This window comes from Siphateles boraxobius, unplaced genomic scaffold (genome assembly GCF_051911475.1).
Source record: "Siphateles boraxobius isolate OS27281-9 unplaced genomic scaffold, OSU_SipBor_1 7, whole genome shotgun sequence".
Taxonomy (NCBI): Eukaryota; Metazoa; Chordata; class Actinopteri; order Cypriniformes; family Leuciscidae; genus Siphateles; species Siphateles boraxobius.
Window position 1 is genome coordinate 1720097 of NW_027509197.1, and position 24051 is coordinate 1744147.

The 24051-nt window shown below is 41.1% G+C and overlaps 1 protein-coding gene across 1 annotated transcript in view; it reads right to left on the bottom strand.

The window, feature by feature from the left end:
- LOC143723677 (kalirin-like) overlaps positions 1 to 24051 on the bottom strand; it is a 141379-nt gene that overhangs the window by 14024 nt on the left and 103304 nt on the right. Inside the window, exons 12-19 of the mRNA XM_077216379.1 lie at positions 15892 to 16061; positions 14161 to 14335; positions 13575 to 13916; positions 12652 to 12781; positions 10462 to 10628; positions 8386 to 8505; positions 1762 to 1980; positions 196 to 345 (exon numbers count right to left, since the gene is read on the bottom strand). Coding sequence (XP_077072494.1) covers positions 196 to 345; positions 1762 to 1980; positions 8386 to 8505; positions 10462 to 10628; positions 12652 to 12781; positions 13575 to 13916; positions 14161 to 14335; positions 15892 to 16061 — 1473 coding nt within the window. The remainder of the gene's footprint in view (positions 1 to 195; positions 346 to 1761; positions 1981 to 8385; positions 8506 to 10461; positions 10629 to 12651; positions 12782 to 13574; positions 13917 to 14160; positions 14336 to 15891; positions 16062 to 24051) is intronic.

Genomic DNA, 24051 nt, shown 5'->3' on the forward strand with positions numbered 1-24051 from the left:
AAGATTTTGATCTAAAGGTTCTTGAATATTAGCTTTGTATAAACATATAATATATTGGGCCCTAGAAAATGTGCCTGCTCCCCTGTAAGATGCAGGAGAAACTTCTGCGATTGTTATTATGAAGTTGATAAATTCATCTGGGCTTGTGTGAGACGGATAAAGAGTTTAAGAGATCGCTGTTCGTTCAGTAGTGACCTTGAGAAAAGCCTCTTTCTGCTCCAGGTGTTTGCTGATGAGAGGCAGAACATGATCCGTCTCTGCTGAAGATCCCAGTTTATCATGAGCTCCACACCAGTCCTCGTCTCGACGGTACTCCTGCTCCAGACTCTCCAGCACACTACACACCTGTGAATAAGGAGTTAGTATGCACAGGGTTTGTGAAGATGAGCAGGATTTAGAGATTGGGTTGTTGTCACTAGCTGGTTGGAAATGATAATGTCTAAATAATAATAATGAATATTTTCAATTGAATGTGTATTACAGTTTCTAGATTAGTTAAATTATTTCGATTTTATATACAGTATTTATTGTACATTTTTGTTTTATTTAAAATTATATTTACATTATGAAATTATTTTCCAGACTGTTTTAGCAAATCATATAACGCACTTGTTCAGTAGAGTTTTAAACCATCAAGCGTCCCCTAGAAGATGATCACTTTGCACTTACTTGCTAATAAAATTGCCAACCCTTTTGAAAAAGAAGTACACTTTACCAAACTTTTAAAAAGAGTACTCAATATAGATATAATATACTTTAAAATAATATACGTGTTTTCAGACACTTAAATGCATGCTATTTACAATTACTGCAAATTAAAATGTGAAATAGTTCAAATTTGTTAATGCGATTAGCTTAACTTAAGAGTGACTTCTATTGTCATTGAAATAGGGTTAAAGTGTACTACCAAATGACAAGCAATTATTGTATGGCTAAAATATACTTCAATGTCATTACTGTTATAATTTATGTCATCTATTTAAATTAGTGCTGTCAAACCGATTAATCACGATTAATCATTTCTAACATAAAAGTTTGTGTTTATATAATGTATCTGTATCGGTATATATATACATATGTGTGTGTGTGTGTGTGTGTGTGTGTGTGTGTGTGTGTGTGTGTGTGTGTGTGTGTGTGTGTGTGTGTGTGTGTGTGTGTGTGTGTGTGTGTGTGTGTGTGTGTGTGTGTGGATACATATATTATATAAACAATATTTGATGTTAGATGTGATTAATCACGATTAATTGATTTGACAGCACTAATTTAAATATATTGTTAATGACACATTTGTAATGTCTCTTTGTTAATATATTGACTTTTATTGTTACATAAAATAACATACTTAAGTTAAAATTAATATCAAATACTTTACATGTGTTTTAGTATGTTAGTCAACACATCAAAAATAAGTGTACTTCTTTAAGGCATGACACAATATTTTTAAAACGATTTAAAATGTACTTTAAACTAAAACTTTTAATTTGAGATTATTACAAAGTGCACTTTTCAAAAGTATACTTAAGAGTACACATAAGAAACAAGAAGCCATGGAAGTGCACTGTCTTTAAGTACACTTAAATGGCCTTTTATTTGATTAATATATTATGCAAGTACAGTTTTATATATATACTTTTAAGTTTGAAGAACACATTCAATCCAATTAAGCAAGCTTCTTTTTTCACAAGGGTAATGTGCCATTGACTGTCTTGGGTTGTATCAGTCACTGTCAAAAGGATCATCTTATAGAGTGTTTCTCAGCACCTGTTCTGATGTCTTGTAGAAGGCCACGGAGGCATTAACCAGCTTGAGTCTGTCCTCCATCTTCAGCATGAGCTGCTGCCAGTGTACAGCCACCTTCTCAGCACAGCTTCGGATGGCCTCGGGGTCGAAGTGTCCCGCCTGTAACAGGATCTCAGCCTTCTGCTGCACCTGGAGTGCACTCTGATGGGTCTTCTGGAGAGAGTTAGCATGGAACAAAGACTGCAGGGAGAGAAAGAGAGAGAGAACAAACACCTTAGATCAGACGTTGACAACAACATCAAAGAATGGTAGCTATGATTATGTTCGGTATGACACTATCATATATTTGTCTCTCTCCAGTATCTGTACTGTATCACAATATGTATATTTTGTGAAACTTTTACTTTTAAAGGAATAGTTCACCCAAACATTAAAATTAGTCCATGATTTACTCACCCTCACGCCATCCTAGGTGTATATGACTTTCTTCTTTCAGACGAATAGAATCAGAGTTATTTAAAAAAAATGCCCTGACTCTATAATGGCTCTATCATGGCTTTATAATGGCAGTGAATGGCTTTTTCTGTTTTAAAGTCAATAAAAGTGCACCTGTCCTTCATAAAAGTGCATCTATCCATCATAAAAGTGTATCTATCCATCATAAAAGTGTATCTATCCATCATAAAAGTGCATCTATCCATCATAAAAGTGTATCTATCCATCATAAAAGTGCATCTATCCATCATAAAAGTGTATCTATCCATCATAAAAGTGTATCTATCCATCATAAAAGTGCTCCACACAGCTCCGGGGGTGAATAAAGGCCTTCTGAAGTGAAGTGATGAGTTTGTGTAAGAAGAATATGAATTTTAACACGTTACAAAGTGAAACTCTAACTTCCGGCCAAAAGACTATACGCAGTCTACTTACGTCTAAAGGGGAACTTACGCAACTTATGACGTCAGAAGTAGTGTAGTGCGTCATGGCGTAGCGTAAATATCAGCAGTACGTCGCAATACTCGCATAAGTTGCGCTTTAGACTTAAGTGCAATCCGTATGTTTGTTTGACCGGAAGCTAGTTATTTTAATTTATAAATTTTTTTACACAAACGCCGTGTGGAGTTCTTATATAATGGATGGATGCACTTTTATGGACTTCAAAACAGTAACAGCCATTCACTGCCATTATAAAGCCTAGGAAGAGCCAGGCTATTTAATAATATAACTCCGATTGTATTTTTCTGAAAGAAGAATGTCATATACACCTAGGATGACTTGAGGGTGAGTAAATCATGGGCTAATTTTCATTTTTGGGTGAACTATCCCTTTAAGTCACTACATTCCAAAGCATAATGTACTTTTGTTCAGTATTTTTACTCAAGTAATTGATCTGTGGACTTCATCCACCACTGCTAATTGCAAAACTTTATGTGTGAGGATAGCTGTAACATAGTGCGGTCATGTGACAACAATGTACAACAAATCACAGTGCACAATCTATTTTTTAAAATAGTATACAGTGCATACTGTGCAGCATGTAGTAAACAGCACTATATGCTAATGTTCCATTCTGAACATAGCCAATAATTCTACATGTTCTACAAAAAGGAGGATACTCCTGCCTTTAATTTAATAAACTCTTAAATCACATACATTAAAAGAGACAGATCATTAAAAGTAAACATCTATTAGAGAAGATAATTTGAACATCTTTAACAGGACATTATCAAGCAGCCCTCCTACCCCAGACTGCTGACAGCTTTAGGGTTTTATACAGGCAAACACGGGTCTGTTTTCTATCTGCTGGCATTGTCATGATGAAGGAAAAAATAAATCTAACTTTAATAGTCAGCGACAGACATTTACGAGCAGAGTCGAGCAGGTAGAGCCTTGTCCAAAGCAGGAAACAGAGTCTGATACCAAATCCTGTGATAAATGACATGACTACTGTACTACGAGCTAGAGACTCATAGTAAACAGCACATTTAATTCCATTGCTTCACTTTCCTCAGGCAAAAAATACCTTAATGCTAAAATTGTATTGAGAATGAGTATTATTTGCCAGAATCTGGTCCTTAAATATACTGCGCTGAGGTTACCTAGTGCACTCAAAAGAAAAAGCTGTGAATTGCAGTAAAAACAGTGGAGCAGCTCCACTGGGAAGGAGTCTGTGGGTCATAAATCCTTCAGGAGAATGTTATGATCCCTGTGTGAATTTTTATGAATGAACAATTCTGTTAGATCTGTTTGAAATATTCTCTTTTGATGTGAGTAATCACTTCCATACATCTAGCAGTGTTAACATGTATGCTGAGAGCAAAGAGAAGGAAGCGCATTTCTGTTTTTGACTAAAAGTGAAGAAAGACCAGAGAAGTGGGTGAATTAGGATGCATTTAGGTTGACTGGGACACTTACAAAACAAAACAAACTGTTCCCTTTCGAAGGGAACTCAACAATACGTCAACGACGCTATGGGGAACGCCTCAGGCGTGACAGGTGTCTGAAATCACTATCAAAACACGTCAATCATATTGACCGGCGACAGCCCGTGAATCATTAGCGTGAATGATTAACGTGCGACCTGGAAGTATAAAGGGGCGCCTTGCAAACATGACAAATCAGCTCATCGTCTTCAGGGACTGTCTGTTTGAAAACGCTACTCAAGGAAACGGTAAGAAAATGAAATGTACAGCACACGAGTGTGTTTTTTCCTGCCTGGGAGAAGAGCGCGCACGAGAGGTTCTCGAGGGAATCCTCTGTGTGAACTGTGAGCGTTTTTCTCTTAAAACGCTCCGCTCTCGTCTGGCCCTCTTCTCGAGTGAAGGGGGTTCAACGTCTGGTCCGCGTGGTCCCGCTCGTGCCGAGGCAGAGCGGCGACTTGCATCATGGGCTTCCAGATAGAGCTCATCGATCATCTTGAGAGTCCTGTAAACCTCTCAAATGATTCGACGGCTGACGAGGGCGAACTGCAGGCACCAATGGTTTCCTGCAGTTGCTGCTCTTCAGGACGAGCAGGAGATGGCTGAGGAGGTTTATAATCAGGTAGATCCTGAACCCTCTCAGCCACCCTGCCCCGTGTATGCAGACCTGGTGGATGTTGTGGAGCGCGCCGCCAACAGGCTGTAGCTGCCATGGCGACGCGCTAGAGGAGAGACCGCTCGCGGTAGGCTTGGCGATCGGTTTCTCCCCTGCCATACACACCAGCTCAGGTAAGATGGTTATCAGGTAGTAGGCCTCACCCGGCCGCCCTGAAGGCGAATTCCCACTTACGTTGGCTATCAGGTAGTAGGCCTCTCTGGGCCTCCCTGAATGTGAGCTCCCAAATATTGTGGCTGTCAGGTAGTAGGCCGCTCTGGGCCTCCCTGGATGTGGGCTCCCAAATATTTTGGCTGTCAGGTAGTAGGCCTCACCAGGCCTCCCTGAAGGTGAGTTCCCACATGCTGTGATTATCAGGTAGTAGGCTCCTCCAGGCCTCCTTGAATGAGAACGGTCAGGTAGTAGGCCTCACCAGGCCTCCCTGAAGGTGAGTTCCCACAGATAGTGGTGACCAGGTAGTAGGCCTCACCAGGCCTCCCTGAAGGTGAGCTCCCCACATACTGTGGTTGTAAGGTAGCAGGCCTCACCGGGCCTCCCTGAAGGAGGAGTTCCCACGTACTGTGGTTATCAGGTAGTAGGCCTCTCTTGGCCTCCCTAAAGGATCAGGTAGTAGGCCTCTCCGGGCCTCCCTGTAACGCTCCCTAGTGGTGCTGGGTTTATGAAGCTAGTGGTCTCTTGCTATCAGTTTCAGCTAGCCTTAATAGGCAGCTGCTGAAGGCGAGCTTGCGCCCTGGCTCGCTAAAGTGTTCATTCTCTGCTAAAGGTCACCTCCCGGAACCTTTTCTGCCTACAGCCTGGTTTGCCTACCAGGCAGACCTTGTGCTCCCCTCACGAGGGTCTCTTTGAGCATGCGGCTTCCTGAGTCTGGTCAGATGGTCGTAGGCCTCTCGTGAGGCCTCCCAGTTAGATCAGCCCTTAGGCCTTCACAGGCCTCCTCAGTGTTTTGAAACACAGACACTGGGTTGATCCGTGGATCGAGTAGAGAAACTCCCCTCGCTAGCAAGGGTCGGAAAGCACTATGCTGAGTCATACTCTCCGGGATATCCCGTCTCTGAGATCCGGGCCGAGTGGTTCACTGCCAGCTTCGCAGTCCCTCGGGTTGGATGCCTTACTTAAGGCATTTGTCCAGAGGCTCTGTCTTCAGACAGACAGGATTTGGCCAGACTAAGTGTCTATGTACTGGCGCCAGGTCAGGCCGTCCTGGTGGCATTTCGGGGTGAGTACGTTCCCCTGAATAGTGACTGGCTGGGGTTCCCTTGGGTTCCCTAGCCACATTCCCTAGAAGGGACCCCTTCTAATTGGAAGCTGAGGTTCCAGGCCCGGAGCCGGCCCAGGTAGACCTTTCATTTAACCATGTTTATGAAGGTTTTTCTGTGAGGCTGTAGCTTGGGCTATGACCGTAGGGAATGCTGTCACTGACAGCCCAGTGTGACCTGAGGGTGAGTGGTTCTAGCGTTTCATTTGAAGTTGCTGGTTCTGACAGTTGTCACTGCCACTTGGCATGCACTCCCCTTAGCATGGCGGCGTTGGTATATCGTTCCCCATAGCGTCGTTGACGTATTGTTGAGTTCCCTTTGAAAGGGAACGTCTAGGTTACGACTGTAACCTATGTTCCCTGAGAACAGGGAACGAGACAATACGTCTCCCTGCCATGCCGCGGGGCTTGCCTACCGTACGATAAGGTGATTTGTCATATGATAACGATATCAGACGATAAGGTGATTTGTCATGTTTGCAAGGCGCCCCTTTATACTTCCAGGTCGCACGTTAATCATTCACGCTAATGATTGTCGCCGGTCAATATGATTGACGTGATTTGATAGTGATTTCAGACACCTGTCACGCCTGAGGCGTTCCCCATAGCGTCGTTGACGTATTGTCTCGTTCCCTGTTCTCAGGGAACATAGGTTACAGTCGTAACCTGAGACGTTTTTCTATGACTAAGATGAGACGATGATGAGATAACTGACTATTTCAAAATGCAATCTCATTGATGAAAACACATTAACAAAACTTTATTTTTGTTAAAAAAAAGGACAGACAAGATATTACAGATCGCTCTACAAGCCTCTATTATGCCTGCTACAGACTGTGTAATTTCGGCAATCCTTTAAGATCATTACAAATCACACTGTACGACATGGATCTGATAAACTTGGGTAGACATGTATGTAGACTGAGCGATGATGACGCCTATTGAATCTTACGCTACGAAACAAGTTAGTGTAGAAGAATAAAACATCATCAGCATGCGCTAGGGGTAAACAAACAGAGCAAGATGAATCGCAATTTGTGGTTTTCATGTGTGCTGAAAAAAAAGAAGAGGAAGCGAAAGAGTAGAATATAGACGTGATCATGGCTTGGGAAAAAAGGGGCCAACTTGATATGCCAATTTTGCAAATGGAGTTCGAGGTAAGTAGTTTTATGCTTTTGCGCCATGTTTCGTAATTAATACACCATTTCATGTTGCATAATTATTTTATTAGAGTGTGTTCATTTATTCAATAAATATAGCCTATAATAAATCAGGAAACTATGTGGTGAAATAAACCATGCATATGATTTGACGTTCTCTTGATTTGTGCTTATAGGTGAAAATGCAATAATTGCAAAAATAAATGTCTCAAATGACCATCATTGTGATTATAATTTTGAGCAAAATAATAGTGATTATCAGTTTAACCATTATGCAGCATGGCGAAAATGTGACACAGAACATTTTTTCATTGACTAAAACTAAACTAAAATTGCCAAACATTTAGGCCTGGTTTCACAGACAGGGTTTAGATTAAGCAAGGATTAGGCCTTAGTTTAATTAGGACATTTAAGTAGCTTTTATAAACGTCAAAACAACGGCATTGACATATTTTAATATATGTAAGTGCAAGCTGCATTCAGTTAAAAACATACATTTAAGTCTGGGACTAGGCTTAAGCCCTTGTCTTTGAAACCTGGGGATTGTCCACTAAAACACGACTAAACAAAAACAGAACAAGGTTGACTACTGTGGCGAGCAGGACGAGGCCGAGGGACGTGAGAGAACGGCGCAAGCATAAAGGAGGAGCGACGACTGAGGAGATCGAGAGAGGACAGGCCTGTGTTTTATTTGTGTTTGCTTTTTGTTTTCTGTAGCCAGCAGTCGTCCGCGAGGGGCTGCTGGCAGACTTTTGGTCTTTGTATGAGTGTTTTATTTTGGTAGCCAGCAGTCGTCCGCGAGGGGCTGCTGGCGGTTCCTTTTGTTTTTGTATTTGTTTAATTTTAAAATTAAAGTCTTTAAATGTCTGCCGGTTCCCACCTCCTTCTTCCCTGAATCATAAACTTTGTTACAACTACATATTACAAAAACTTAAAAGTACATTTAACACAGGAAGATTTTTTGACAAAATCAACACTGGAGTAAATGAATCGGCGTCGAGCTCATCAAAATACGTTAAAGCCAAGACTTAATCTAGACACATACTGGATATGAACATCCTGATCAAACCTGCCAGATCCAACAAAAAACACAAGCTCAAGATGCATTGACTAGAGCCTGTGGTGTGTGTTTACCTCTATCGCGAGCTGGAACTGTTCATGTTCTCTCTGTAGTTGCTCAGCCTCCGACAGTGAGCTTGCGTTCACCATACTGGCATCCAACATAGACTCGCCATTACGAATCCAACCCAGGACCTAAACAACAACACATACAACAAAAGATTCCTTAGCACTGAAACACACAGTATCAATATAACCTTATTCAATACATCTCTAACCACCTTGTGTAAAAGTAGTACACTTTAGCATACTTAAAAAGAGCACTTATCACAGAAATAATATACTATGAAAGACACTTAAGTTGCTATAAAAGATTAGTTTTAATGGGACATTACCCTTGTGAAAAAGAAGTGTGCTTAATTGAGTTGAATGTGCTCTCTAAATTTTAAAAGTATATATAAAAAATTGTACTTGCAGATAATATAATATTAATCAAATAAAAGGCCACTTAAGTGTACTTTAAAGAGAGTGAACTTACATTACTTCTTGTTTCTATCTATCTATCTATCTATCTATCTATCTATCTATCTATCTATCTATCTATCTATCTATCTATCTATCTATCTATCTATCTATGCACCTAGCAGAAACAAGTGATCGGTAAAACACATTGAGTTGAGCACAAAACAGGTTAGATGTATTTTGATATTTGCAATTAAATCCAGGAATCATCTTTATGAAATACAAAGTGACATAGCTGTCAAACTGATCTGAATATTGACACCCCAGAGTGGAGTGATATCCTGAGGAGACTCAGCAGAATTCATAATTCCCTCTGCTCATTTCTCTCCATTAGTGCTTGTAGCGGCAGACACTTTAGGGCCGTCCCTGGCGACAGCACTTTGGCCCACACTTACGCTCTGAATGAGATTAGCTCTGAGAGACACACTGAATCAGCCATCACAGCCGCTTGCATCTGTCTCCATTGATTATCTATCAGAGGAAGCGCCAGTGACAGAGACAAGAGAGAGACACAGGTACTAGAGCCCAGGACTGTGGTATATCAAGAACACTCTTTTGCTTCATAATAATAATAATAATAGTAATAATAATCATGCGTTACATTTATATAGCGCTTTTTTAGGTACGCAAAGCACTTTTACATATGGAAGGGGGAAACTCCTCAACCTCCTCAATCGGCAGCCATATTGTGCCAGAACACCCACTACACACCAGCTTACTGGTGGAGAGGAGACAGAGAAATGAAGACAATCAGAGTATATATATTTATATATGGGGATGATTAAGAGGCCATGATGGACAGAGGCCAGGGGCAAATTTGGCCAGGACACCAGGGTTACACCCCTACTCTTTTTCCGAAGGACATCCTGGGATTTTTAATGACCACAGAGAGTCAGGACAGTTTCTGCTTAAGACCAGCCGAACACTGTGAGTGCGTGTTCGAAATCAGGAATGGTGAGAGAACATTGTTCTTGGTACGTTTTTCATCTTCAAACCAAACTTGTGTCTTCAGTCGACAAAGTTTAAATCTCGTCTGGCTAGAGCTCTTCTCATAATGTTACTCATTAGATCAGTAGACGGAGAGAAGACGGTGTTTTGTGGCTGTTTAAACACATTCGACCATATGAGTGTTTACACTACAAAAGCAATCCAGTCAAATGGGTTTTAGTCTATCTCTGGAAGTGGTTGAAAGTGGACAAGCTCAAAAGGTTTTAGACCCCGTTTACTCCTGTATTTAGTGTCGTCCACTTGTGATCCGATCGACCAAACGCATCTTGATACCAGCTGTAAACAGTTCATTAAACACTTATTTCAGATCTTAGAGTCTCTATCAATCAGCTGATGAGTTGAATCAAGAACACATACAGTACAACATGTGGCGTGTTGGAGTACTCCAAGGACAAGGATGGGAAAGACTGCTATACAGTATGGACGGTGTGCTAAAAAAATAAATATATTTAGGATAGAATTTGCAGCTGTGGTTCTAAACAGTTAATATCTGATTGCTCTTTATCCCAAATACCACAGTACGAATATGAAGAAAACAGAAGACACCCAGAATACATTTGCATTGATAAAGTTTCACAGGTATACAGACAGATACAGTACATGCAAGAGAGTGTGTTTTACCTGTTTAACCTCAGCCTGTAGGTGGCGTAGCTGCACAACCTGCTCCAGGTGTTTCTGTGTATGTTCAGCACTCAAGTCCAGCTCATGCTGTTTCTCATGAAGAAACTCCAACAACTCCTGAACTTGAGTGGCCAGATCCACCTCCTTCTCACCGGTCAACTCAATACCTGCATATTACACACAAATACACACTTCTGTTTATACTCCTGCTGAATCTACAGTATCTATATTGTCTGAGAGAACATGTTCACAGCTCAACACCACTGGGTGGCAGTATGACAGCTAGTTCAAATCCAGTGGTCTCCGCATCTACAGAACGCTCTTCTTTTCCTTAACCTGATTTACTATAGGCTAATCATAGATCTACATTCATGGGCAGTTTAAGTAAAGGATCATTTACAGACAGCAAAATAAAGCCCAACATGTGTGAAGTGATGGGGAGCATAACCAGGAATAAATATAAATGAAACAATTTAGCATCATTATAAAAATAAAATAAAATAAAAAAAAATCAGTCAAAATCAAGTGTATCAGGGAATGAATGAAACATTATTAATGAGTTAAATATGCATAACTGCCAAGAAAATAATGCCAAAATAAAAAATAAAAAATAAAAAAATCTTCTCTTCTTTCTAAAATTGTATTTCTTTAGATTGTGGAGTGAAATATAACCCATAAAGGGTTAGTTCACTGAAAGCGAAATGCATAATCCAAATAAATCCATTTGGTCAGTTAATTAACTTCTAATTAGAGCTAAAATATAAAATTGGGAATAAAGCACAGTGATCTACTAAAGCTTAATTTAGTCATTTTCTATGTTGTCCCAGCAAAATCGCACACACCCCTCCATCGGACATGCAGGCATGTGTGAGAGATGGTCACAGTAATGTCTGGAACAGACGGTGTCCAAACCTCGAACAGGAGAGTGTCCTCAGCCAAGACCCATATGTGAGAGAGAGGGGGGTGAGAGTTGGGTCAGCAGTTTGAGGAGAGGAAGTCTGTTTCCAGTGTTAAAAATATCTGTGAGGCACAGAGCTGGACATTGGGACGATATGAAGATAAAAGCAAGGAGGAAGAGTAATGTGTGTTGAAGACGCAGACAGTTGAAGAGATGGGTGACATAAGAATTGAGTGTTTAGGCTTGATTGTTTTCAATCATATTGAAACAATAGCTTTGCTGAGCGTCATCAGTGCCGCCCATGTGACTGCGGACTGGAGATCACAGCACAGAGGAGTCTGAATCCTATTGGTCCATATTGCTGTGTCTATGAAGACTGCCATATATTATTGACGCGCAGTCACCTGACACTTCTTCTGTGCTGCTCTCCTCTCTCTTATCTCTGCATCTATTTCTCGATCAAATCCAACCAGATCTCATGAGAATTTGTGAGAACTGAATGAGTATTGTGCGAGTTTGCATTAATTTGCATGATCTGACATCTACAAAAGCGTATGATTTGTAGGTAAAACATTACCATGAAGGTAAGCTAATCATCAGCATGAGTAGAAACATACAAATTAGATTGTATGAATTCTATGAAATCATAATTTCGCAACCAATTCACAAAAAACGTTTGCCAAATAATCGTCATGAGACTGTTGATGACTGATCAAGCGATCTCTCTTGGCCTCTCACAATGATAAATATAATTTAGACGTGTTCACTCTAAAGTGCGCACACACTCACACACACAGATACAGGACACTTTGAGCCAGTCTCTTTAAAAATAACTATGAGGCATTAAAAAAAAAGTGATGCCAAGTTCTGAACTCCCGACAAGCCAGTTGTAATGATAATATTGTGCATGCTTATTATGAATATTATTGTAATCTGCAGGCAGCCCAAAAACATGCACTTTGAGGTGTTTTTTTTATTGAGTTGATCATCGAGGACCGCCATAATAAAAGATTTAACACCAAAGACTTTCAAATTATTTTTTTTTTAATATTTGAGAATTGCCCCTATTATACTTTTTCCGAATAGTGAATCTAAAAGGTCTGAAAAGTTTTAAAGATCAAATTGCAAGAAAAATAGTCATTGTCTCCAAAAAAAAGATTAAATTCTGAACTTCTGTAACGAGTCGTCAGCAATTCCAGTCTCACTTCCTGTTTTATACCGACAAAACAATGTAACAAATTTGCATAATCCCAGAATATGGTCTTCATTGGCTGCACGCGAACAGCGTCTACTTTGACCGGTCCTCAAACACTGTCGTTGTAGCTGAGTCCTGGAAGAGTTTTGTTTGTGTTGTTGACATGTCGAGAAGACGCTGCTGTCAGCACTGCAAATCCACTTTGAAGCCTGAGGAAGCCTCTGGAGCTGAAATTCAGATATTATAATGGATGTTTGGTTTGCAACATGCGCTGTAAGCGGTCGACCAATCACAATAGACTGGGCCGTCTGACCAATCAGAGCAGAGTAGGCTCGCGGAAAAGTGTGTTTAGAGAGACTGAATCTTCAAACTAACCGTTTTCAAACTCTTTTAGAAATGTGGTGAAAAATTTGCGTTTTTTGACTTTGGATGCATGTAAACCTATTGTAAGAGACAAAAAAAGGAACCTTTAAAATAGCATAATATGGGCACTTTAAGAATTTTTCTAGAATTGCATTTAGGACTTTATTTTTTAAACTTCTTTCTTAAGAGGATTTTTCAGCCCCTGGTCATTTTTTGTGTGCAATATGCATCAAGTAGTCAGTGAACAGACTGTGGGCGAGAACCTGGAGGTACCAAGTGTACAACAACTTGTGACTAGAGATGCGCGGTTGGCGGTTACAGCCGCGGACTCTGCGGATATTTATCAAATAATTTAATTATATTTTAATTAAATTTGGGCGGGCGGCGGGCGGTTGAACCAATCAAATTAAAAATATATGTATACATTGTTAAATATTGTTATCTTTGTCCCTGAGCACCAGCATCAGCAGCGCCGTGTATCGCCCAATCAGCGGATTGCGGGCGGGTGCGGTTTTGAAAATTGGTCAAAAACGTTGGTGCGGATGGATGGTGGACGGATGATGAGTTTTGTGATGCGGTTGCGGATGAAATAATAGCCCATCCGCGCATCTCTACTTGTGACCACCAGCGATTTAATCTCTGTCAGTGTGAAAACACCTGTATTTTTTTCATCTCTCTCTCTCTCTCTCTCTCTCTCTCTCTCTCTCTCTCTCTCTCTCTCTCTCTCTCTCTCTCTCTCTCTCTCTCTCTCTCTCTCTCTCTCTCTCTCTCTCTCTCTCTCTCTCTCTCTCTCTCTCTCTCACCTGAGGCTTGGACCTCCATGATGTACTGATGCAGGTCTTGACCCTGCTGCATAACCTCATAGGTCATGTTGTTCATGGCCAGTTTTCTCTCTGCGTGCCGCTGGAGTCTCTGTTCGGCCAGACTGGGTTCTTCTGCACTGAAGTCATTCACCTGTCGAACCAGGTCCTCATTCCACGCGTCTAACTCTGCTGTTACCTGCAGGACAGGAAGGATAGTTCAACACCTCTGCACCTGGCCTGATGACACTTTCATAGCAATTATAAATCAATCAGTCATTTACGATGAACAATGAGATCATGAGATTTTAAAATTAATCCCAGACCCGGTTGTTTTGGTTCAGAACTGTTTGTTGAAGATTTTTTAAAAATCTCTATTCTGAAAATTATTGAAACACTCTCTGCATGCAAACAACAAACACAAACACACACACTGTCTTCACCTCAATGGTGTACTGCTCAAAGATGCGCAGTTGCAGGAAGATGTCAAGTTTGATCTTCCTCTCATGGAAAAGTTCCTCCATGTGGCCCTGGGCCTCCTCTAGCTGCTGTAGGACGCCCTCGATGTGGGCGATAGAGCTAGTGTGAGGCATCTTATTACTGCTCATCGCCGAGTCTCTGAGAAACAGGAGAAATGTGTTAAGAGTGTGAGTAAGGGTTAGTCTAGCACCATTACACTTTGCTTATATTAAAGGAATATTCTGGGTAAAGTTTCTAAACAACATATCTCTGGCATTCTGTAAATTACAGACAATTATTTTAACTCCAGTTTGTAAAATAAAATTAGAACTAGTTTACACTAGTACACTTACAATTGATGTACGACGGACATTTCACACACACGCTTTTTTTTTTATATCTCTGGAATTTTCTGTGGTCCTTAATACAACTTTACACAAATGGCTTTGGTAAGAAGTCACATCAGTATTAAGCCAACAAGGTTTTAGTGTTATAGGTGTACTATAAATGCATATATTTTAAAACACTTATTCAGTCCTGCATACTTGCAATGCAAGAACAAAAGCAGTGTAAAAACATACAATGTCCTGGTAATTGTTGTACCAGGACATTATCCGTTAAGTTTATGGACATTTCATTTAACCCTATAATACAACACAATGCAATGCATAATTCAAAATAGGGGTAAAACACCATCATAATTCAGTGAAAATTAGTTGTAATGTGTAGTCAGCACACACAAAGAAGAGACAAATAGACAGTCTTTATAAACGATGCAAAATACTCAGGGGATCACATGAACATGAGATCACATGAGAAACGGTAAATCATAAACGAGACTGACAAGGGACTGAACATAACACAGAGAACAAATACAAGGCGAACATAATGAAGACAGGTGCAAATTATAGGTAACCATAGAAACAAACGAGTACATAATCAATAACTCAGGAAACTGAAACTAAACAGAGCAGGGAAACAGGAACTACAGGAAACAAAACAGAATAAGAGTCTATAAAAAATAAGAGTCTTATCAAAATAAGAGTCTATAACTGTGATAATAGTACATTGAGATCTGTTTTTACAGACTTTTCTTAAGAGTGTGACTGTTAGACTTCCATTATATATATTTACTGTAAAAATACATTCCAGTTGTCCAGTTTTGTCTGGTGAGCATGGTCCACTAAGCTGCTGCTGTAATATACCATTAAGTTTCCAAAAATAATTTGGTAACACTGTTTTTTACAGTACCCTTGTTACATGTTACATGTAGTTACTGTAGTAATAACTACAAATTATTCATAATTACATTATTAACTAACCCTAAACCAAACCTTAACCCTATAGTAAGTACATGTAGATAATTATTATTATTCTGTACTTAGATGTATAATTACACTGAAACATGGACACTTTAAATAAAGTGTAACCAATATTTTTTCTTGATGGCCATTCAAAATCAGCTGTGTTTTCTGATGATGTAAAAAAAATTGTAAGCAATAAACAAATCGCTAAAATTTCATCATCGTATTTTATGTTTCAACAGTGTCTGGTATTTGGAATGCCTGGAAGTTTAAATATCAAGGATATGTAAACATTTGAACAGGATAATTTGTGTTAAATCAAGTGAATTTTGCCTGTGTAATGTAAATACATGTTTTGCAGCATTTTTGAGATTTCGAAAAGTATGTAAACGTATGAGCATGTGCTGATACCTGAGCTGTTGCATAAGGTCTTCTCCCTCTTTAATGACGTTGAGTGTGGCCTCCAGTGTGGCCGTCTGCTGCTGCTGAAACTGTTTTATCAGCTCCTGAACCGAATCAACCGAGTCCGAACAAACGTCCTCCAGCAGCTCCTTTTGCAGGTCCTCCATCCACGTCCATAGCTGACACACACACACACACACACACACACACACACACACACACACACACACACACACACACACACACACACACACACACACACACACACACACACACACACACACACACACACACACATTAATGCATGTACTTTCAGTGATAACTTCTCTTGATGTTTCCTCGTGATATTCCTACTCCATAACTTTACTGCACTATTACATTTCACAAAGTAACTTGATAATCAACATTTATTCCCCACAATGGAGCCAAAACCTGACCCATATACAAGCACAGTAACACACTTACTCCAGTAAAGACCTAAAAAAGTTGCTAAACTTTTCTACAGACTCAGAGATGGAGTGCACAGATTATAACTCTCATCTAACAATAATCTGCCCTGAATCCAATATTAGAAAGCAGCCAGAAATGTGTGCTCCCGCTCTCATTTCTCATGCTGCTTTCATTTTTAACACTTGAGTGTAAAAGATTTAACAGTATAGAAATGATTCAGACAGTTCATTAAAACTTAGAGTAAATGATCCCCCAAACACTGGAGTGCTGTGTGGTGTAGTGTTTAAAGGTCAGTGCACCAAATGGACATTTAACATCAGGTTTCTCAAGAGGGACTGAACCTTAAGTTTATAATCATATGACATCAACATTTTTTGAAAGAAGTCTCTTTTGCTCACCAAGGTTGCATTTATTTGATCAAAACAGTAGTAAATATTGTAATATTGCGACATATTATTACAATCTGAAATAAAATAGTTTTTTTAAATGTAATTTGAATTTTCTTTCAATCTTTGATTTATACAAGTTAAAAAAGAACAGAATACATAATATAATAATGTATAATATTAATATTTCACAATATTGCTGTTTTTATCAGATTTTTATCAAATAAATACAGCCTTTGTGAACATAAGAGACTTCTTTCGAAAACGTTAAAAAAATATTATTTACAGTATACCCTTAATTATTCCAAACTTCTGACATACTGTAACATCTGTTTTGGGTTTTGTGTTCATGTCTCTTATTATGTCATGTATTCTCACAGTCGTATCCTGTGTCCCAATGTCCATACTATCCTTCCTAAATATCCTAACTCTCCATCCTAAATGTGAGATTATAGTAAGTGTGTCCCAAAAGCATAGTATTTTGAAAAGAGTATGCCAAAATTCCCAGGATGGTCTACTATTTTCAATATTTTTTTTGAAGGCTGAATCCGAAATCGCATACTTCCCTACTATATAGTTAACAGTATGTGACAAAAGAAGAATGTCCGAATTCACCATATCATAAAAGAATAGGAAAAAGTCCCTGGAAGACCTAAATCTTCCGGTTAGATTCTGAAGTGTGCATACGATGGACACTTTACTATCCCATTTAAGGCCACGGGAGAGGATTTATGAATGGCAGTGAAACGACCCAATCACACTGGTAGATCACATGATAATGACAACATGGTGGATATAGTATGCCTGGATTACATTCATACTACACACTCATACTAAATAGAACATACTTTTTTAGCTGTCGTGAAGTAATTACTTGTTCCAATTAGTAATGACAATTTTATGACTCGTTATCTGGCAATGAAATTAAATAAACAAGGTGCTTTACAGGAATATTGTAAATTGTCAAGTTGGCAACCACAATGCAAGAAGAAGAGACATAAAAATAGAAAATAGTAAATTAGTGACTACTCATTTTTCCTGTGTATAATTGCATTAAAAATACACATAAACAAACAGACATTTCCAGAAAATCATAAAACACAAACATTATATATGAGTTATTTTGCATAAACGAAATTAAAGAACTGTTAGAACGTTGTTAGCTGTTGTCATGGCAACTTGAGCGTGTCTTGTTTACTACCAGCTGTGGAAGACAATCAAACACTGATTCGGTATGGTCTACATTTAGTGTTCCTGTGCAAATAAACTTATGTCATCTTTGTGCTGCATTAAAAACATCTCTGTAAATGCATCCTCACTGTTCTTTGTGGAGGAATAAAAATAATTCTGTTCATAACTAATTCACTTGCGAAAAACAATTCATGGAGCCAATCTTGCTGATGGATTAACAAGATCAGAGAATGTCAGTCACACAGGCATGTTTGATAAACATAAATCCCTCTTTGTAAGACCTTACAGTGTTTCCACCTTTTGAACGATGATTTGCCATGACCTTATTTGATAAGGATTTTCAAGAAAAAAAATAAAGAAATCACAGAGCAATTTGTTGATCCTAACTGATCATGACCAGAAACAAAAAAATGCAATAGGAATTCCCATGACTTTTTAAGAATTTATAATGAATCCCTGACATTTCCAGGTTTTCCATGACCGTGGGAACCCTAACACTGCCAGATGCAAAAAGAGAGACTGTAATGATAAATTAGACGTTCCCCAATCTACAGTGAGGAAGCTGGTGTGGTTCAGCTCGAACATGTTGCAGGTGAAGAGGAGCTCTACAGGAAGATGTGATATTCATGATAGATGATTCCCTCAGCAGGGGTTTGAGACACACTCAGGAATATTACTCATATTAATCATACACAAGAGCTCTGAACAACAACATATATGACAAGTTTTACAATACAGGAAATCGCCCACATTAGGGAAAAGCTAAACAGAATGGATGCATTAAACCAAACCACACCGCAAAGACATACAGATATTCCTTACGGAAACAAACACTCTGTCACGATGAGGTGGAAGCAAGGAGGAAGCAGGATCCAATTGCAGCACACTTTATTTAATAAACTCAAACTACATAAAGACTCTGGCTAGGGCACAAGACTCAGGAACAGAACCACCAACATCAAGGTACAACAACAAGAACTCACAAAGACTGGACTGAAACACAGGGCTTAAATACAAGGCCAAACAAGCTAAACAAGATAACAAGGGGGCGTGGTATACATGAACACAAACGAGGAGCGGGAAAACTGAACAGGACTGAACCAAAAGCACAAAGACCGGGGGAACACAGACAGACATTACAACATAGCCCCCCCTCTATGGGCGGCTCCCGACGCCCATGAAAACTAGAGACATAGTTCGGGAGGGTGGTGGAGCGGAGGCGGTCCCGGGGGAGGGATGGCGGGCCAGGTCCGTGCAGGGAACGGGACCGGGGTCTTGCGATGGCGGACCTGGGCCATGGAACATGGGCGGAGCTGGACGAACAGACTGCCAGGGCGGAGCAGGCTGTGGGCGTGTCCACGACGGAGCAGGCTGAGGGCGAGGCCACGGCGGAGCAGGCTGAGGGCGTGACCAGGGCGGAGCAGGCTGTGGACCCTCGGGCATCCAGGGCGAAGCTGTCGGACCCTCGGGCGTCCAGGGCGGAGCTGTCGGACCCTCGGGCGTCCAGGGCGGAGCTGTCGGACCCTCGGGCGTCCAGGGCGGAGCTGTCGGACCCTCGGGCGTCCAGGGCGGAGCTGTCGGACCCTCGGGCGTCCAGGGCGGAGCTGTCGGACCCTCGGGCGTCCAGGGCGGAGCTGTCGGACCCTTGGGCGTCCTGGGCGGAGCAGACCCTTCGGGCGTCCAGGGCGGAGCTGTCGGACCCTCGGGCGTCCAGGGCGGTGAAGACCCCTCGGGCGGCCACGGCGGTGAAGACCCTTCGGGCGGCCACGGCGGTGAAGACCCCTCGGGCGGCCACGGCGGTGAAGACCCTTCGGGTGGCCACGGCGGTGAAGACCTTTCGGGCGGCCACGGCGGTGAAGACCCTTCGGGCGGCCACGGCGGTGAAGACCCTTCGGGCGGCCACGGCGGTGAAGACCCTTCGGGCGGCCATGCTGGAGAGGACCCTTCGGGTGGCCATGGTGGTGGCCTACTGCCCCCCCCCAAAAAATTCTTGGGGGTAGCTACGGGGTCGTAGCCTGGAGAAGGCACCGGCTCAGGAGAAAGAGGCAGAACCAGCGGTGAAGAGGGCTTTAGGCTGGGCAGGACCAGCGGTGAAGGAAACTCTGGGCTGAACAGGACTGGCGCAGGATCAGCGGGCTCTGGCGCAGGATCAGCGGGCTCTGGCGCAGGATCAGCGGGCTCTGGCGCAGGATCAGCGGGCTCTGGCGCAGGATCAGCGGGCTCTGGCGCAGGATCAGCGGGCTCTGGCGCAGGATCAGCGGGCTCTGGCGCAGGATCAGCGGACACCGGCTCAAGTGTGTGCGTAGCCCACACACACCACATGGCTGTGGCCATAATGGCTAGTGTTGAGGGCTCAGGCGGCGCATGCGTGGCGTGATCAGTCTCTGACTGGGAAGACGTGACGAGAACAGTCTCTGGCTGGACGGTCTCTGGCTGGACGGTCTCTGGCTGGACGGTCTCTGGCTGGACGGGCTCTGGCTGGACGGGCTCTGGCTGGACGGGCTCTGGCTGGACGGGCTCTGGCTGGACGGGCTCTGGCTGGACGGGCTCTGGCTGGACGGGCTCTGGAACTGGTTTGACGGGACGAGATTCAGGCAGGACGGTGATCCTTGCAGACCGTACGGACCTTAGCGGGGAATCTGCCAAGCTGGACATCAGCCCTGAACGCCCATAGACCGATCCGGTGTCAGACCCGCTGACTGGCGTGACGCGGGGAAACTCAGGCTCTGCAAGTGCCGAACCGCCCAAGGAAAGGGCCAGATCAACAAACCCTTTCAGGGTCCAGCCAGTATGATCCTCCGGCATCACTTGAGCGATGTGCCAATCCAGCCCGCTACAAAACAGGTCCACGAGCTGGGCGTCATTTAGCGCTCCCAGATGACAACACGCCAAAAAGTCCCTCACATACCTCTCCAAGGGCTGGCCATCTTGAGACAGAGATGATAGGAATTTCCTTAAGGCCTGGTTGCTAACAACTGCTGGATCCATTGGCGGTGAGTTCTTCTGTCACGATGAGGTGGAAGCAAGGAGGAAGCAGGATCCAATTGCAGCACACTTTATTTAATAAACTCAAACTACATAAAGACTCTGGCTAGGGCACAAGACTCAGGAACAGAACCACCAACATCAAGGTACAACAACAAGAACTCACAAAGACTGGACTGAAACACAGGGCTTAAATACAAGGCCAAACAAGCTAAACAAGATAACAAGGGGGCGTGGTATACATGAACACAAACGAGGAGCGGGAAAACTGAACAGGACTGAACCAAAAGCACAAAGACCGGGGGAACACAGACAGACATTACAACACACGGCCTACGTGCCTCTTCAAGAGTGCATTTTTTTCTTTACATTTATTTCAAACATAGTCAACATGACATGGCTCTCTTAGGGTGTGTTCACACTTGTAGTTCGGTTCGCTTGGTTCGTTTCGTCCAAACCAAAAAAACAACAACATTTAGTCCTGGAACGCTTAGCGTTCACATTGGCATTTTAACACCGAACCTAAAGGCATAGGGATATATTTAAAACCTGATTTGTTGGCTTTTATTACGTATATTTCGCGACGGAACATACCAAACATCCAAAACAATGATTCTGGGCTAAACGAGCTTGTATGTGCGTAGCCTACATATGATGGTATTTTGACCAGCTGAGAACTCGTGAACAGCTTATAATGTGTGAAAGAGTCAAAACACTGGCAGGAATCTCTCCGTCACACACACAAATGAAGATCTGCTGCGAGGAGACGTGGTTCTGATGCCTGTACCGAACTGTGATGGGCAACATCACGAATATGATGAGAAGGACATTCGGTCCTTTTTAGGATCTCATCTTGTGACATCATGTCTCGTATTTGATTTGCTTATATGTCTTTGATCCATGTTGGTTCATTTTTCAGTCGAACTGCACTAGAGTTTGTTTGAAACCTCTATTTATCGGTCTCGGGCCGCTTGTTTGGTGCACACCAGGGATCAGATGGCACGGTTCACACTTATTCAAATGATCCGCACTAACAGAACAATAGCACCAGGGTTCGTTCTAATCCAACCAAACATGTCAAGTGTGAACACACCCTGAAACCCAAACAAAACAGAAAGACAAACCTGACAGTTACATAGTATAGACAAATATTACGACAGTGATATTTAAGCCGTCCATAATATTACTGCGGAAAGAATCAATGTTTTGAGGTTATTCGTGGTCTGTTGTAGTAATTTGTTTGCAGATTGCAGATGCAGACAATTTGAAGTATTCCAGATTCGCATGTGTGCTATCAAGGTTAAATTATACAACTGTTGAAGTATGAGTGAGTGTTTGAACGGTAGAATTGAGAATATTTTTCCTGTTGAGTTTGCTCTCTGTCTAAACCTTTTACAGTGGCTAGATTCTCCTCATTCTTAAGTATGTGCGTGTGTGTGTGTGTGTGTGTTCAGCCTGAAATGAAGTGTTTCTGGAGTGCTGCTAAACCTGAGCTCATTCAAGGGATTGTGTGGTGACCTCTGGATGCAGGAGCCTCTTTCAGTAGGACGCTCCAGAAACTCTCCAGGCCAGTGTGAAACATTGTAAAACTTTGGCCTGCAGGAAAACCTCCTTTTGCCAAGAACCGCTGATGTTAGTCTCAGCTCACATAATGTAGCTCTTTTCAGCCTCACACACACACACACACACACACACACACACACACACACACACACACACACACACACACACACACACACACACACACACGCAGGCACGCACCCACGCACTACAGTACATACTACTCCATAAAAAAAAAAATATATATGTCTTAAAGAGGCCATATTTTTCCTTTTTACAAAGTCTTGACTTGGTTTTGGGGTCTACTAAAATAGATATTTGTGCCTTAAAGTAAAAATAAAAATAAAAACTTATTTTCCCCATTATATTCTCCCTTATATTTGCCATTGTTGCAGCTCCTCTCTTCCTAGTCTGTCAGTAACGCTGTTACTGATATAGAGAAAAACTCCCTTTGGACTGACTTTCTGCTTTGTAAATTTGCAGACCCTCAACATTACACACTAAAGAAAGTTGAAAAACTAAAAAAAAAAAAAAAAAAAAAAAACATAATAAGCACAATATATCTGCTGTATGTCAATAATAGTTATATTAAATACTTAAATTAAACATAAAATAGAACTCCATTAAATCTATGATAAAATTATGAAAAGTGCTATAATTATGATAAAATTATGAAAGTGCTAAAATTATGAAAGTGCTAAAATTATGAAAATTATGAAAATAATAATAAATATTTCATCAAATCAGCGTGCTAGAATGCTGATTGGAATTTCTGATATCAATTAACTTGTATGTATTAAATCAAACGTAACAGAAAATATCTTTACATTGTTACAAAAAATGTTGCTGTTCATGAATGTTTCTATTCACCAAAGAATCATAAAAAAGAAAACCTGTGTTATGGTTTCCACCAAAATATTAAGCAGTATGAGTGATAATAATAATGTTTCTTCAGCACCAAATTATCATTTTAAAATATATTAAAATGAGGGCTTTGCAACGATTAATTGCAATTAATCGCATCCAAAATAAAGGTTTATGTTTAAATAATATTTGTGTGTGTACTGTGTATAATCATTTTGTATATATAAATACACACACATGCATGTATATATTTAAAAATCTATTTAAAAATATATAAAAAATATATATTTCCTATTTGCCTGTATATATATATATATATAATTTATATTATATATTAATATAAATATTTTTTATATATAAATAACACATTGTCACATTGTTATTTTATCAAATAATGGTTAATAACCTTGGTGAGCATTTCAACAAAACTAACATTAAGCATGTCTTTTTCATCTTGAAATAAATGTGTGTTTATCTTAGTCTCCAGAGAGAGAGAGAGAGAGAGAGAGAGAGAGAGAGAGAGAGAGAGAGAAAGAGAGAGAGAGAGAGAGAGAGAGAGAGAGAGAAAGAGAGAGAGAGAAAGAGAGAGAGAGAGAGAGATGATCAGAACATCAGAGGCAATCGTGAGAAAACCACATTCCTACAATCCCCATACATCAACAAAACTATAGCTCATAGTAGAGCTCCATGAGACAAGCACAGCACCAAACAGCTCTAGAAAGATGGATCGTGC